Source organism: Schistocerca serialis, chromosome 11 (genome assembly GCF_023864345.2).
Source record: "Schistocerca serialis cubense isolate TAMUIC-IGC-003099 chromosome 11, iqSchSeri2.2, whole genome shotgun sequence".
In the NCBI taxonomy this organism is placed as follows: domain Eukaryota; kingdom Metazoa; phylum Arthropoda; class Insecta; order Orthoptera; family Acrididae; genus Schistocerca; species Schistocerca serialis.
Genome location: NC_064648.1, coordinates 44,004,123 through 44,019,635, shown reverse-complemented (window position 1 = coordinate 44,019,635; position 15,513 = coordinate 44,004,123). Strand labels below are relative to the sequence as shown.

Genomic DNA, 15,513 nt, shown 5'->3' with positions numbered 1-15,513 from the left:
GTAGCCATTGCTAATGCACTCCTTTGTGCATTTCTACACCATTACACATTGGCCAATTTACCATCAGTTCAGTCGGAAATTCCTGAATTTCGACTATTTACATAACTGAGACAATTTTTACTATGATCCAACCCAGCTATCTTCAGTCTTAACATTTAAATAAGTGCTATAGAGACCATTACACAGAATGGCTCTCTCTTGCGTTCACACATGTACATTTACCACAACAACTCTTCAACGTCTGACCACTAACCAATCCCTACCTTTGTTTGTGCTTCTTGCACATGGCCCTGCCCATATGCAAGGCCACTCAACCATAATGCTTGTACCTGTTTGCATCCACACTGGATGCAACAGGTCACAACGCCCATACAGTACTAGGGACAGGAAGTTGGCTGAAACCAGATGTAAATAGTAATGAAATCCTAAACTCAGATTGGAATGTATACCGCAGAGACAGGCTGGAAAGTGAAGGGGGAGGCGTGTTTATAGTGATAAGAAGTGCAATAGTATCGAAGGAAATTGACGGAGATCCAAAATGTGAAATGATTTGGGTGAAGGTCGCGGTTAAAGCAGGCTCAGACATGGTAATGGGATGTCCCTATAGGCCCCCTGGCTCAGCAGCTGTTGTGGCTGAGCACCTGAAGGATAATTTGGAAAATATTTCGAGTAGATTTCCCCACCATGTTATAGTTCTGGGTGGAGATTTTAATTTGCCGGATATAGACTGGGAGACTCAGATGTTCATAACGGGTGGCAGGGACAAAGAATCCAGTGAAATTTTTTTAAGTGCTTTATCTGAAAACTACCTTGAGCAGTTAAACAGAGAACCGACTCGTGGCGATAACATATTAGACCTTCTGGTGACAAACAGACCCGAACTATTTGAAAAAGTTAACGCAGAACAGGGAATCAGCGATCATAAAGCGGTTACGGCATCGATGATTTCAGCCGTAAATAGGAATATTAAAAAGGGTAGGAAGATTTTTCTGTTTAGAAAAAGTGACAAAAAGCAGATTTCAGAGTACCTGTTGGCTCAACACAAAAGTTTTGTCTCAAGTACAGATAGTGTTGAGGACCAGTGGACAAAGTTCAAAACCGTCGTACATAATGCGTTAGATGAGTATGTGCCAAGCAAGATCGTAAGAGATGGAAAAGAGCCACCGTGGTACAACAACCGAGTTAGAAACCTGCTGCGGAAGCAAAGGGAACTTCACAGCAAACATAAACATAGCCAAAGCCTTGCAGACAAACAAAAATTACGTAAAGCAAAATGTAGTGTGAGGAGGGCTATGCGAGAGGCGTTCAATAAATTCGAAAGTAAAGTTCTATGTACTGACTTGGCAAAAAATCCTAAGAAATTTTGGTCTTATGTCGAAGCGGTAGGTGGATCAAAACAAAATGTCCAGACACACTGTGACCAAAATGGTACTGAAACAGAGGATGACAGACTAAAGGCCGAAATACTAAATGTCTTTTTCCAAAGTTGTTTCACAGAGGAAGATTGCACTGTAGTTCCTTCTCTAGATTGTCGCACAGATGACAAAATGGTAGATATCGAAATAGATGACGGAGGGATAGAGAAACAATTAAAATCGCTCAAAAGAAGAAAGGCCTCTGGACCTGATGGGATACCAGTTCAATTTTACACAGAGTACGCGAAGGAACTTGCCCCCCTTCTTGCAGCGGTGTACCGTAGGTCTCTAGAAGAGCGTAGCGTTCGAAAGGATTGGAAAAGGGCACAGGTCATCCCCATTTTCAAGAAGGGACGTCGAGCAGATGTGCAGAACTATAGACCTATATCTCTAACGTCAATCAGTTGTAGAATTTTGGAACACGTATTGTGTTCGAGTATAATGACTTTTCTGGAGACTAGAAATCTACTCTGTAGGAATCAGCATGGGTTTCGAAAAAGATGGTCATGTGAAACACAGCTAGCGCTATTCGTCCACGAGACTCAGAGGGCCATAGATACGGGTTCACAGGTAGATGCCGTGTTTCTTGACTTCCGCAAGGCGTTCGATACAGTTCCCCACAGTCGTTTAATGAACAAAGTAAGAGCATATGGACTATCAGACCAATTGTGTGATTGGATTGAGGAGTTCCTAGATAACAGGACGCAGCATGTCATTCTCAATGGAGAGAAGTCTTCTGAAGTAAGAGTGATTTCAGGTGTGCCACAGGGGAGTGTCATAGGACCGTTGCTATTCACAATATACATAAATGACCTTGTGGATGACATCGGAAGTTCACTGAGGCTTTTTGCGGATGATGCTGTGGTGTATCGAGAGGTTGTAACAATGGAAAATTGTACTGAAATGCAGGAGGATCTGCAGCGAATTGACGCATGGTGCAGGGAATGGCAATTGAATCTCAATGTAGACAAGTGTAATGTGCTGTGAATACACAGAAAGATAGATCATTTATCATTTAGCTACAAAATAGCAGGTCAGCAACTGGAAGCAGTTAATACCATAAATTATGTGGGAGTATGCATTAGGAGTGATTTAAAATGGAATGATCATATTTTGTTGATCGTCGGTAAAGCAGATGCCAGACTGAGATTCATTGGAAGAATCCTAAGGAAATGCAATCCAAAAACAAAGGAAGTAGGTTACAGTACGCTTGTTCGCCCACTGCTTGAATACTGCTCAGCAGTGTGGGATCCGTACCAGGTAGGGTTGATAGAAGATATAGAGAAGATCCAACGGAGAGCAGCACGCTTCGTTACAGGATCATTTAGTAATCGCGAAAGCGTTACGGAGATGATAGATAAACTCCAGTGGAAGACTCTGCAGGAGAGACGCTCAGTAGCTCGGTACGGGCTTTTGTCAAAGTTTCGAGAACATACCTTCACCGAAGAGTCAAGCAGTGTATTCCTCCCTCCTACGTATATCTCGCGAAGAGACCATGAGGATAAAATCAGAGAGATTAGAGCCCACACAGAGGCATACCGACAATCCTTCTTTCCACGAACAATACGAGAATGGAATAGATGGGAGAACCGATAGAGGTACTCAAGGTACCCTCCGCCACACACCGTCAGGTGGCTTGCGGAGTATGGATGTAGATGTAGATGTAGATGTAGGTGTAGAATGCAAATGCAAACAGCCCTATTGATCACTATATCAGGCGGGGCACTTACCTACCTTGAGGTGACCAACTTAATCCAACAACTCCTCTCCCTCCCCTTCCAATTTTTTTCCTGAGTTGGGATTTAAGTGCTCCACCGCCTCCCCCCCCCCCCCCCCCCCCACCACCACCACCACCACCTCTCCCCTCATAGGGAAGTACCATATTGTCTGGTAGGGGCCTTCTAATTGAATAACTCTAGTCCACGCTTTTCCCCAATCTCATGGATTCGCTGCAATGGTCACTACACAATGATTTGTATGGTAGTGGCCTTTTTCCAATGTTCCTGATACTTGTTTGTCAGCGTAACAGATCATGTACCATTTTGAGCTCTTGAAGCGGTCAACTGGCAATTGTATATTTCTGCTACCACTTCATGTTTTGAGTCACGTGTCCTAACTGATCGTCTGCTTTCCAGAAACTGCTATTCCCATTTCAACAGGCCCTTACTGACACCAGGCAGTGCAGTGGTTGACCAAAGACACTGCAGCAACAATTCAGGATCATTTAAGGGTACTGTGTGTCTCAAGTGACATCATTCAGAGACCACACTCATCAGTTTGAAGTGACTGCACACAAGCCTCACAGTCAAATTAAGCACAGTAAGGAGGAATGCTGGGAGCACCATATCTATGCCATGGGAATGTATGTCTTAATTCTGTGTACAGACCAAGCTCCATAGTCTTCTGGGCTGCCAAAGGTTAAAAACTGGTGTCAGTTCTTGCTGAACACCTTGCAACCATTCTGTATCAGCATATGTGAGCTCTTCTTACCCAACTACCTTATGACTGCATAATGGGAAAGTTGAAGATATATCCCTATTGTTCACCCTCACCACTCTGAATTAAATGACAACCTTCCACTGACTGAGAACTTCCCAATTCTAACCAGACAAAACCCCACATCCATCAACACCTGTTGGCCAGTCAACCTCACCAACATGCTCTGCAAATTGGTTGAAAAGATTATAGCATAACCGTTATGTTGGGTTTTCTGTTGTGGGGCCTTTCGCCCCCTGTCAGTTTAGTTTCTGGAAGGGACAATCCTATAAAAGCGAAAATTTTAGGTTAGGCTTTACCATGACTGTTATTGACATTAAATTTAAAAAAACATGTTTGCTGTTACTAGTCACCATTTTATTTATTTCCACAATGCGTTTCAAAGGTTTAAACCTGCATCATCTGGTGGATTTACGTTAGTGAGTATGACATTTCTGTGTGTGTTGTGTTACGACTTTTTGGGAGGAACTTGTGGGACTGTCTAGTGGAGAAACAAGACATTATTTCAGAACATGGTTTTGGGATTCTTCTGACAAAAATTAAACTGATATCTAACAGTAAACATAAAATAAGTAAAATAGAGGACCTCCAGTGGTCACAGGTTCCTTTCGCTGTCGTAACACATCACATGTATACTGTCATATTTGTAAACAAATATGGCGTCTGGAATCTGCTGGGTGCAAGGTTCATATAGCAGAAGAGAAGACATAATAACAAAGTACAAAGAATATACATCATAACAACATTATTACAGAATAGTTATTTAAAAGATTTGGAGGTGTTTGTTTTGAGGTGTCGAATACATGTGTGTGTACTTCAGGTGGCACATAAATCCAATTTTGACAAGTTAAAACAGCTTAAACTTTGCACTCGTTTATACAATCAGGTGAAATGCTAAAATGGCTTAAACTTCATACTTGTTAATGACAGTCAGGTGAAACGTTACAGACTTTGAGAACAAAAATCATATTGGCTACAGCAGTAAAATTACACATAAATGACAATATTTGATTGGGATTAATAGACAGATGTGGCAGGCTGGAGGCAGAAGGAGAGGAAGAGGGAGAGAAAGTGTGTGTGTGTGTGTGTGAGAGAGAGAGAGAGAGAGAGAGAGAGAGAGAGAGAGAGAGAGAGAGTAAGAGTAAGAGAGAGAGAGAAGGTGGAAAGAGTGATTGTATGAGAGCAAACTTTACATGGCTGGGGGTCTTATGCTTACATGCTACATATATTAACTGCCTAGAGGTTGGGGTAATACATTGGTTAATGCTTTAAAATATGCAGATAGATATACAGTTTCTGCCAGTAGTTGATGTACATATAGTTTCAAGCTGACAGGGTAAGGTGTTGGTGTGATGAATTATCTGTAATTGCAGCTGTCAATATTTATGGTAACTATTAAGGTGTGTGTGCATGCACGCACACACGTGTGTGTGTGTGTGTGTGTGTGTGTGTGTGTGTGTGTGTGTGTGTGTGTGTGTGTGTGTGTATTTTAATGATGTAGGCAGTTGCTGAAAACAGAGATGATACTATTATAAATATTGTCATTTTTGTCATTTAAGATGGATTCAGGTTGTTTTATTTGGTGTGTTTCAAAGATTTCTAGTTTTCTGCTTTTTGGTTGGATGTGTAGGATGCTGATACTTGTGTTGTTAACATGGTGTTTTGTTTCATGCAGGTGGGTGGCTATTGTTGATGAGTGTTATTTTTTTTGTTTTTAGTGCTGCCATGTGTTCCTCGAATCTAATCTCAAATGATCTGCCTGTCTGACCTATGTAGAAGCAGTCACAGTCCAAACATTCAATTTTGTACACACCTGTGTGATGAAGTGGATTTCGTGTGCCGATGTTGAGGGGTAATTTCTGTCCAATCTTGTTGTCTGTTGTAAAGGATATGCTTATGCCTTTTCGTTTGAAGACATTGGCAATCTGAGGGGATTGTTTGGAAGATGTTATTTTCTTTTAGTTTTTTGTGTTGTGATTGCTTTACCATTATTGAGTGTTTTAAGGTGTCTACTATGGAGATGTTATAACCATTCTCAAAAGCTGTTTGTTTTATTGTTTCAAATTCTTGATCACATTTCTCTTCAGAGAGTGGTAGTTGGATAGCTCTATTGATCATGTACCAGAATGCTGCCATTTTGTGTGCTGTGGGGTGACAAGAGGAGTTGTGGATTGTGGTATGTGTTGTGGTAGGCTTCCGATAAATTTCAAACTCTTGTCTGTTATTCTTTATTCTAATGGTAATGTCTAGGAAATTTATACTGTCATCTGTTTGGTGTTGAACTGTGAATTTTATGTTTTCATGGTAGTTGTTCAAAAACTGGTTCAACTCACTGATGTCATCTTTAGTGTCTTTGATTAAAATGATGGTATCATCTACATATCTGTAGTAGTAGATGATATTTTCCAGGAGGTGGTGATTGGAATTTAGGATTTTGTCTTGTAGGTTACTTATAAATATTTCTGCTAGCAATCTGGAAGGATTTGAACCCACTGCCAGACCATCTGTTTGTTTGTAGATTTTATTGTTAAATTTAAAATAGTTGTGTTAATGTGTGAATTCAAGCAGGTCCATTGGTTCAAAAATGTGAGTTGAAGGGATTTTTTTGTGTTTATGTAGGTTGGCATTGATTATCTGTAGTGTGGGATCTATTGGTATGGATGAATAAAGGTTTTGTATGTCAAATGAGGCAAGTGTGGCTCCATCAGGTACTTGTATGTTTTTGACATATTGTGTGAATTCTGTTGTGTTTTTAAGTGTTCTCTCATTATTGAATGTGTAAGACCACAAATGACCATTTGATTAGATGGGAAACAGCAGTCCATAAGGCTTTTTTTAATGCCAACACCTCATTGCAGTCTTCTATTTACCTATGTAATGTGTATGACACCATTTTACTTACTGTCCATAACTGGGGCTTTTGGGGCTCGATATTGATTTTTTTGTTGGTTTGTTCATGTCAATGTTGGTATATCACTCAGCTGCCCACAGATTTAAGAGAACAGTGTCCTTCAGGGCTCCATGCTGAGTGTGACACTCTTCCTCATTGCTGTCATTAGGCTAGTCACATCTGTCAGACCAGTGGTGCGTGCTGTATGCTGATGGTTTTTGCATTTGGTATAATTGCCAATGTGTAGCCTTGGCCAATCACCAGCTCTGAGTGGCTCTGCTTTGAACTTTTCCTGTAGTTTCCAGTTCTCTCCCAAGGAAACACTGTTTGTACGCTCAGGTGGTATCACCAGTTGGAGTATGCCTGGAGCAAGGCTCTCTGATGGGAATTCCTAACCCTGTAAGAATGTGTATTCCATATTTTCCTGCATCCCTGTTGATGCACACATTTTTCCCTCCCTATCAAAAAAACAGTAATAAGAATTTTGTCTGGTCACATATACTTTAACATCTTTGGCTAAATGACTACTCTAACTGTAACCCATATTGTCAGAATTTTGTAGGTAAATATTTAGTTGATAATTATGTTCTCACTTATGTTTATCTATGATGTTATCATGTTCAAAAAGAATTTTCAATAGTGCTACAAACTTAAATTCCATTCTGATCCAAATTAATTAATCACATATTATGTTAACCATAAGATTAGTGTTTTAATAAAACAGAAAGTATCTGCAACATGAGTCAGCCCAAAACTTCACGAATTGTTAAGATATTATGTACTTTTGATCTAGAAAGGGAGAGAGTGTGCATGAAGTCTTGTATTGTAAACATATAGCATTTCGGACCTACAGTAAAGAACACACAGTTAAAACATTATTTAGTCATACCCAGTAAGCACTCAAATTATGTAGTCACAAAGAAACCTAAAATTATGTCAGGTGAAGCAGGAAACTATAGGAAAACTAATGAAGCAACAACAATGTAGCAGTGAGTGGGAAACATGAACACCCACAGATTGTTTTTATATATTATGAATAATATAAAGTTTTGAATCAAGAAAATGATCCCTGGAAGGAAATTGCATAGAGTAACCTAAAAATTGTGCTCAAAATGACATGAAAAAATTTAATCAGTGAATCTGTTTAGTGCTAGTTCAATTCCAGCCCCTGCTATCATGAAAGGCGAAGCATGTCGTTAGCTGACAATCATAACAAAACGTGGACATACACAAAGTTTTTCACTTCTCTAATAGATTACATGCTGCATAGTACATTAATTAGCAAAATAACATGGAGTTTGATGACAACAAGTCCTAAAATAATAAAAGTAGCTTGAAATGAGATTTACACTCTGCACCAACTTGTTAGGATATGAATATGGCAAAACAGATGGACTGGCTGTAGTGGAGTAGTGGTTATTAATTCACCATAATACTCTCCCACCTCTTCATTCCTCTTTCATCTCTCAAATAACCAATGACATAGCCTACCACATCACTGTGCCTTCACATTTTGTTTCATTTATCTAGTGCATCATTTTATCAAATGACTGAATGATCTTACAGTTTTTTAAAGTCCTCTTCCTGGTCTCTGCAAATATTTGTAATCATGCAAAGGGTAGGTAATACATTATTTTATGCATGACTGTTACATGCTTGGTGCAAGAGTGCTGACATGCAGAATGTGGAGAAATGTATTTTCTATTTACACACATGTGAAAGGTCTGAATGTGTCTCCCAACTAGAATATTGGTGGGATCTGATGCGATAAGTGAGCAAAAAGTGAATGGAACAAGATGGTAGTAGCAGGCAGAGGACATATCTAACAGAAATTGGGGCTGTGTATGATGGCCGGTCACTAGTTTTGATTGCTCCAGCATTAGTAGTGTCTGTAGCTATTATGTATCTTTATGCTGCTTAACACCCCATCTGTGTGATAGTAGATTGTCATCACCCATTGTGATTAAAAAATTATTGAACTTAAAGCTTTTCCCATCTGTATTTTTAATTTATTTTAAAATGTTTTATATATATCATTATTTGTGGTGGTGTAATGTAGGTGACTGATTTACATTTGAATTCAGTTGATGTGCATGTTTTGAATTATTTAATTATTTTTACAGTCTGTGAAAAGCAACAGAGTACAAACTGCAGGTGACAAGAAAAAATGTGAAATGAACAATCCAGGGGCAGTACCACCAAAAAGCATAAGAAATGCAGTCAACTCAAAACAAAAGAAAGAATTAGTTGGCAGAAATGTAAAGAAAAGTAAAAAAGAATGACAACCATCTGTACCTGGCTCAGACAAAGTTGTGAATAGTGATTCTTTAGATAGATAGATAAATTTGAAAACCCAATTCATTTTACAAATTCAGAAAGGAGAGTTCTAAAGAGTAGAAACAAACAAATCAATGAACAAAAATAATGTTATAATGCCATAATGTATGAGAACAATAATTATGGTGTTGGTAAGAATGAAATTTCTCGTAATATCCAATCAAGTAATAAAATAAATTATGGATGATTAAAGCCAAATACTATAGTCTTAGTACTAGGCAAAGATAGTGAAGAATCCACCTTCAGAAAGGAGAGTTCTAAAGAGTAGAAACAAACAAATCAATGAACAAAAATAATGTTATAATGCCATAATGTATGAGAACAATAATTATGATGTTGGTAAGAATGAAATTTCTCGTAATATCCAATCAAGTAATAAAATAAATTATGGATGATTAAAGCCAAATACTATAGTCTTAGTACTAGGCAAAGATAGTGAAGAATCCACCTTCAGAAAGGAGAGTTCTAAAGAGTAGAAACAAACAAATCAATGAACAAAAATAATGTTATAATGCCATAATGTATGAGAACAATAATTATGGTGTTGGTAAGAATGAAATTTCTCGTAATATCCAATCAAGTAATAAAATAAATTATGGATGATTAAAGCCAAATACTATAGTCTTAGTACTAGGCAAAGATAGTGAAGAATCCACCAATGATGAAAATAGTAAGTGCACCACCAATAAAACTGAAAATATGAAAACAAGTGATATGAGCAATGATTTTACAGGTAAGATGATTGTTTCAGTATCCTAACTTAAAGAATGTAAAACATACACTGGTCTCCAAAATTAAAGCAACAAACTGCTATGTCCCCAACCTGTGTCCAATTTACAATATAATCATACAAACTGTCACACAGATGTCCGTATCGTGTTCTGCATATAAGATGGCATTCTGGTCAACTGACAACCATGCCAACGGTGATGTCAGGGCACCTATGGAAAAAGGTCGTGTCTGACAGGTAGCCTAACAGCCACAATAGCTTTTTACACAGTCACACATGGTGCAGAGAAGATGTTTACCAGATGCTCTGCAGTGGTGGGCCATAGAAAGAAGGGAAACAGGACAGCAGCAAATTGATTTTGACCAGTGGCATAATGTGAATCGTTCTGTCATTTCTCGGCTTTGCTGACAGTTTATAGAAACCAAAACTGTATCCCAAAGACCAGGGCAGGGCCGACCATGTATGATTTCAGGAGAGAGGACTGTTATTTGGCTTTAAGAGCACAATAATAGGGCCTTAGTAGTGCACAGTAATTGGCATGTGAGCTCACAGCAGCCACTGGGTGTGTTGCATCAGGGCAAACGGTGTGCAGAAGGCTTTGGCAGAGTGGCCTTTATTGTCAGAGACCTGCTGTATGCCTACCTCTGATGCATCTTCACAGAAGGGAAGGGAACGTCCAGAGGGTAGTCTCAACATGCCACCTGAACTGTCAAACAGTGGGCCACTGTTGCTTACACAGATGAGTCCCAGTTTAGTCTGGAGAGTGATTCTCGTTGGATTCACATATGGAGGAAACATGGAACGCAGTTTTGGTACCCAAACATTGTGGAAAGAGACTGATATTGAGAAGGATCCCTAATGGAGTGGGCAGGGATTATGTTTACCACTTAAACCACTCTTCATGAAATTGTATGGGTTAATTGGCAAGGATTAACTGCTGTCAGGTATCATGACAAGATCTTCTGACCTCACCTGCAGTAGTTGCAGGGTACTTTGTGCCCACACTTCGTATTGATGGATGTTAATGCTTGACCCCCATAGAGACAGCTGGTTTATGTTTTCTTGGAATCAGTATTGCACGCATGGTTGGCCTGCTCACTCTCCCAGTTTGAGTCCCATAGAGCATATCTGTGATGCACCATGGAGATGGCTTGCATCACATCAGCATCCACCAATCACTCTCCAAGACTGCGAGCAGCTCTGCAGGAAGAATGGGCATTATTGCCTCAACAGGTGACTGATGATATTCACAGCATGCCCTATCATTATCAGGCCTGTATTGTTGCCAGAGGTGGTCACACCCCATACTGAGCACACTAACCAGTTGTGTGCAAATCTGTTAAGTTGGAAAAAAAGAACAACATTTTTGTCTACATTTACACATGTTGTTTACAGTCTGCATTCTTGAATTGTTTCTACTTTACTATCACCTGCTTACACTGTTTTGTGGCAGAATAATTGCAACCTAGCAAAATTTCCATTTGTTATTTTAAATTTGGACACCAGTGAACTTGCACCAACATTTTAATGACAGTGACTAAAACTTTCTCTATTTATAGCATTCTATTTATCTGTTTTAAGAAATTCTCTGCTAGGTTTCTGGATCCTCAGATAAAGTTCTGAGATTAAAGCAAAAGTTGTGAAAGACGTATTAATAGATGCTTGTGCTCCAATGTCTCCAACTGCCATTCATATCCTAACAAATGTTCAGTAGAAAAAAACAGCACTATATGGACTCCAGCCAATAGTTTAAGCTTGGGCATTAAATACTGTACTACAGTGTGCATTCAAGATAATGAGCTTTTTTGTAAATTTGAAAGCAGCATTATTCAGTCTTCTTATATGTGGATCTTTTCTATGGCGTATAGGTCCGTGATCCTCTGTCAGCCTACTGCAATATCTCTCTTGTATAATGTACTCTTCCAATCTCTGAAGGCAGGATGTGACGCATCACTACATACCATGTTTTACAGACTATAAAATGCACCTTAATTTTTAAATAGTTTTTAAAATAACATTTTCAACGTTTTTATTATTGTTTCATCAATATTGCAGATTTTCTCAGAAAACCCCCACATACCCTGAAGCAGAGGAAGGAACTGGCCAAAATAGACAAAACTCTATCACAAAATAACAAAAACATTTGAATGTATTTGATGAAAATGGCAGGGTGTTATGTTTAAGATCTTGGTGTCTGTGTGCTTTCATAATAAATGTTTTAGATTTATCGTATGAGTTTTACTGAGACCATTGTAATCCATTCCCTTAAAAAAATTACTTATGTTAGCTTTTATCTGTATGCCCCCCTATTGAACGTCTATGCCTACAATACAACTTCCTTTTTGTAGGCAGTCAGGTGGATTATTCTCTCTTTCATTTACTTGTGCTGAGGAGCAAGGTGGTACAGCGGCCATATAGGTTTAGATCTCCTGTGATTTCCATACTTCACTTGAGGCAAATGGTGAGATACTTCCTTTAAAAGAGCATGGCCAATTTCCTTCCCTGTCCTTGAAGGAGTCAGAGCTTGGGACTTATCCAATATGACCTTAATGTCGATGGGATGTTAAACCCTAATCCTTGTTCATTCCATCCTTCTTTCCTCTTGCACTTATACACTTTCATACAACCATTGTATCAGATGGTTTGGTTGATTTCTGGTACTTGCTGTGCTAGATTTCATCACGTATGATACAAGGTGAAGGATGATCTCTTCTTCTGTGACCTGGCTCATTATAGTTTGCCTTATATACAGTTTTTGGTTACAGTAAAAATATGTGATTGTGTTAGTAAATTTTTGTGTATGAACCATTTGGAGATGTATACAAACTTTTCATGTATAATTTGATCTTAAGGCTCTAATTTGGATCAGTTGTACAAGCTAAGATAAACAATTTGGTGTCTTGCTAGAAGATGTTCATGATGATGATGTATTTATGCTTATTGGTCATCACACAGAAAGCTCTGAGGGCCTCATACATACAAAACAACCACCTGCACTTGTCATAGAATCAATCATCAGTTACCTTTTTGCAAAGGTAGTCTCTACTGATCGAGGAGAAATTGACTGTGGAATGCCTGTTAAATATTGATTTTGATGCGCATTCAGACTTCTTTTCACAATTTTGAAACTTTAATGATACCGGACAGAAGATGGAAGTGTGTGTCCTAGATTGTACAACTTTTCTGTACAATTTCCTATTTTCTGTCTTTGTGTTATCCTGACTATCAAACTGTGATGTTGTGCTCTTTCAGTTAACCCTGATGAATGTACTTGAGTAACTCCTGTCCCTCAAGGTGTTAATTATGACCATCTATATCTACCTCCATATGTATGTCTACATCTGTTTTTCATCTGTATTAAGTTTGGCAGAGTTTGTAGTGTACCAGTACCATACCCCACCCCTACTCCCATCCCCTCCATGACTCTATCTGTCCATTGTACATGGAAAAAAGATTTCTGTAGTTATTACATTGTAGTCATTATGTGAAATGTATGTTGGAGGAAATAGTATTTATCTTGACTCCTCCTGAAGTAGGACCTCTCAGAATTTTGTAAGAAAAAATGCTCTGTGCTGCACATAGTCTGTCTTGTAGCATCTCCCATTCCAGTTTTTGCAGCATTTTTGCGATAAACTCACACCAGCTAAGTAAATATGTGATGAAGTGTGCAGCTCTGTTTCAAATATTTTCTATGTGCACCACTAAAACAATTTTGTAAGGTGCTGTATATGACAAACAGTATTCAGGAATTGATTGGCAAGGATTTTGCAAGTGATCTCATTCATAGGTGAATTAAACTTCTTTAGCATTCTTATAATACACATAAATTCTGCTCTCTGCCTTCCCTGTGACAAGATTTGTGTGGTGGTTTACCTTAAATCACCCAGACAGGAACTCTGAGATGCTCGAAGACTGAGGTTAATTTTAGTAGAAAGAAAACTGTGTATTGGGTAATAAAATGTTTTCATATCAGTTAGTACATCACATATGTTCGACAGATTCCCTTTCAGGCTTCGTTTCTTAAACACTAGCATATATATTTTGCACAATGTGACATACTCTTTTAGTGCAGTTGTTTTCTAATGTTTATATGTAGTTGTAGTTCTGGTTTATTATATGGAACCAACAGTTATTTCCATCATGTAGCACATGACCAATGACACAAAATTTAATGAATGACCCATTCAGTGCTCAAGCCAGGCTTTGGGTGCACAGCGGAAATAGATGTGCAATCTGCAGTGTTTTTTATGTTGGTGCTGCCCCCTAACTTGAAAAGATTTATAAAAGACTTTCATTCAAACCGAGTTACTTATGGAAAGAGTTTAACTTGAACTGGAATCATGCATTAAACCAGGAAAGAAATGATTGTCAGTCTCTTTCAGGCATACAGGAACAACAAAAACACAACATATTGCCATACCTAATACAATGTAGAAAAACAATTGACATTCAAAATATCTTCCAATTGTCTCAGTATGGATAAATGCAGGTCCTGTATGACTTTCAAGGGAATTTTATACCATTCTACCAGCAAAATAGTGGCAAGTTCAGGTAACAATGATGGAGGTTGATAGTGATCACACACCCTTTTCGCTGAAGTAGACTAGAAAGGCTCATATTGAGATCTGCTGATTGTGGCAGATAGCAGAGAAGAAGCAATTTCTCCTCATGCTCACAAAATCAGTCCTGGATGACACGAGCTTTGTGAACAGAAGGCCCTATTGTCTTGGAACACACCACCACTGGGGAACAAATCACAGAATCATGGCATGGACCTGATCATCCAATATCGTCTCACAATCCGTGGCATTAATGCAACCTTGCAGAGTACCTGTGGGGCCCATGGAAACCACAATATGGCTGCCAAATTGTCACAGAACTTCTGCCAAGTTTCACTCTTGGAATGTAAACAGATCTGTATCACTGATTTCTGGTTTTGGATTTCCAGCTTGCCCTTCGGTTCCCAGCTTATGGAGCTCCCTTTATGTTGTTCCAAGTGTGACATTCAACTCAACAATGGCTTTTTGCAGCTGTCGTTATCCTATTTTTCATCACAACCCCGTTTGATGATGGTCCATCGTGATCACTCAACACACACTTTCATCAGCATTGTGACAGCGGATGATGTTTTCCCACTTTCCTGGTTTGTGGTGTAAATCTTCAAAACAGTGCCTCCTGTAACACCAAACTCTTTGGCTATCTTGGTTACAGAAGCACCCACCATATAACAACCACTAATTTGCCATGTTCGACTGCACTGAGCTCTTGCATAATGCAAGTACAACTACACAGAACACTGTTCTGACCAGGAGTGGAGATTTGCACAGAGCAGTTCGTGGTCAAACTGCAGGCTTGGCTAGAATCGAAATTTATGTTCAGGCTTGCATTTCATGTAGTATTTCCATATTTGTGTGCAAGCCCTGTATTTGAAGGTTTTATTCAAAAGCAATGAGACTGATGGCACTGCTGTTTCTACACTCTGAATGTCTTCCATAAACTTCCTGTAGAGGCACTCAGAATTGTAGTAATAATTAATTTCATTCTGTCCTGTTGCTTGTGACATTGGTTTGATGTTGCAACAGGTAATACATGAAATTACATTTCACTAACCATACTTATTAGTTGCCTTGCAGAAATGGTTGTTG

General features: G+C 38.9%; 1 protein-coding gene across 1 annotated transcript in view; it reads left to right on the top strand.

Annotated features, from left to right (window-relative positions):
* The window catches only part of LOC126427181 (uncharacterized), a 79,475-nt gene extending 70,392 nt beyond the window's left edge, over positions 1 to 9,083 (top strand). Inside the window, exon 4 of the mRNA XM_050089405.1 lies at positions 8,925 to 9,083. Coding sequence (XP_049945362.1) covers positions 8,925 to 9,083 — 159 coding nt within the window. The remainder of the gene's footprint in view (positions 1 to 8,924) is intronic.
* Positions 9,084 to 15,513: the final 6,430 nt, after the last annotated feature.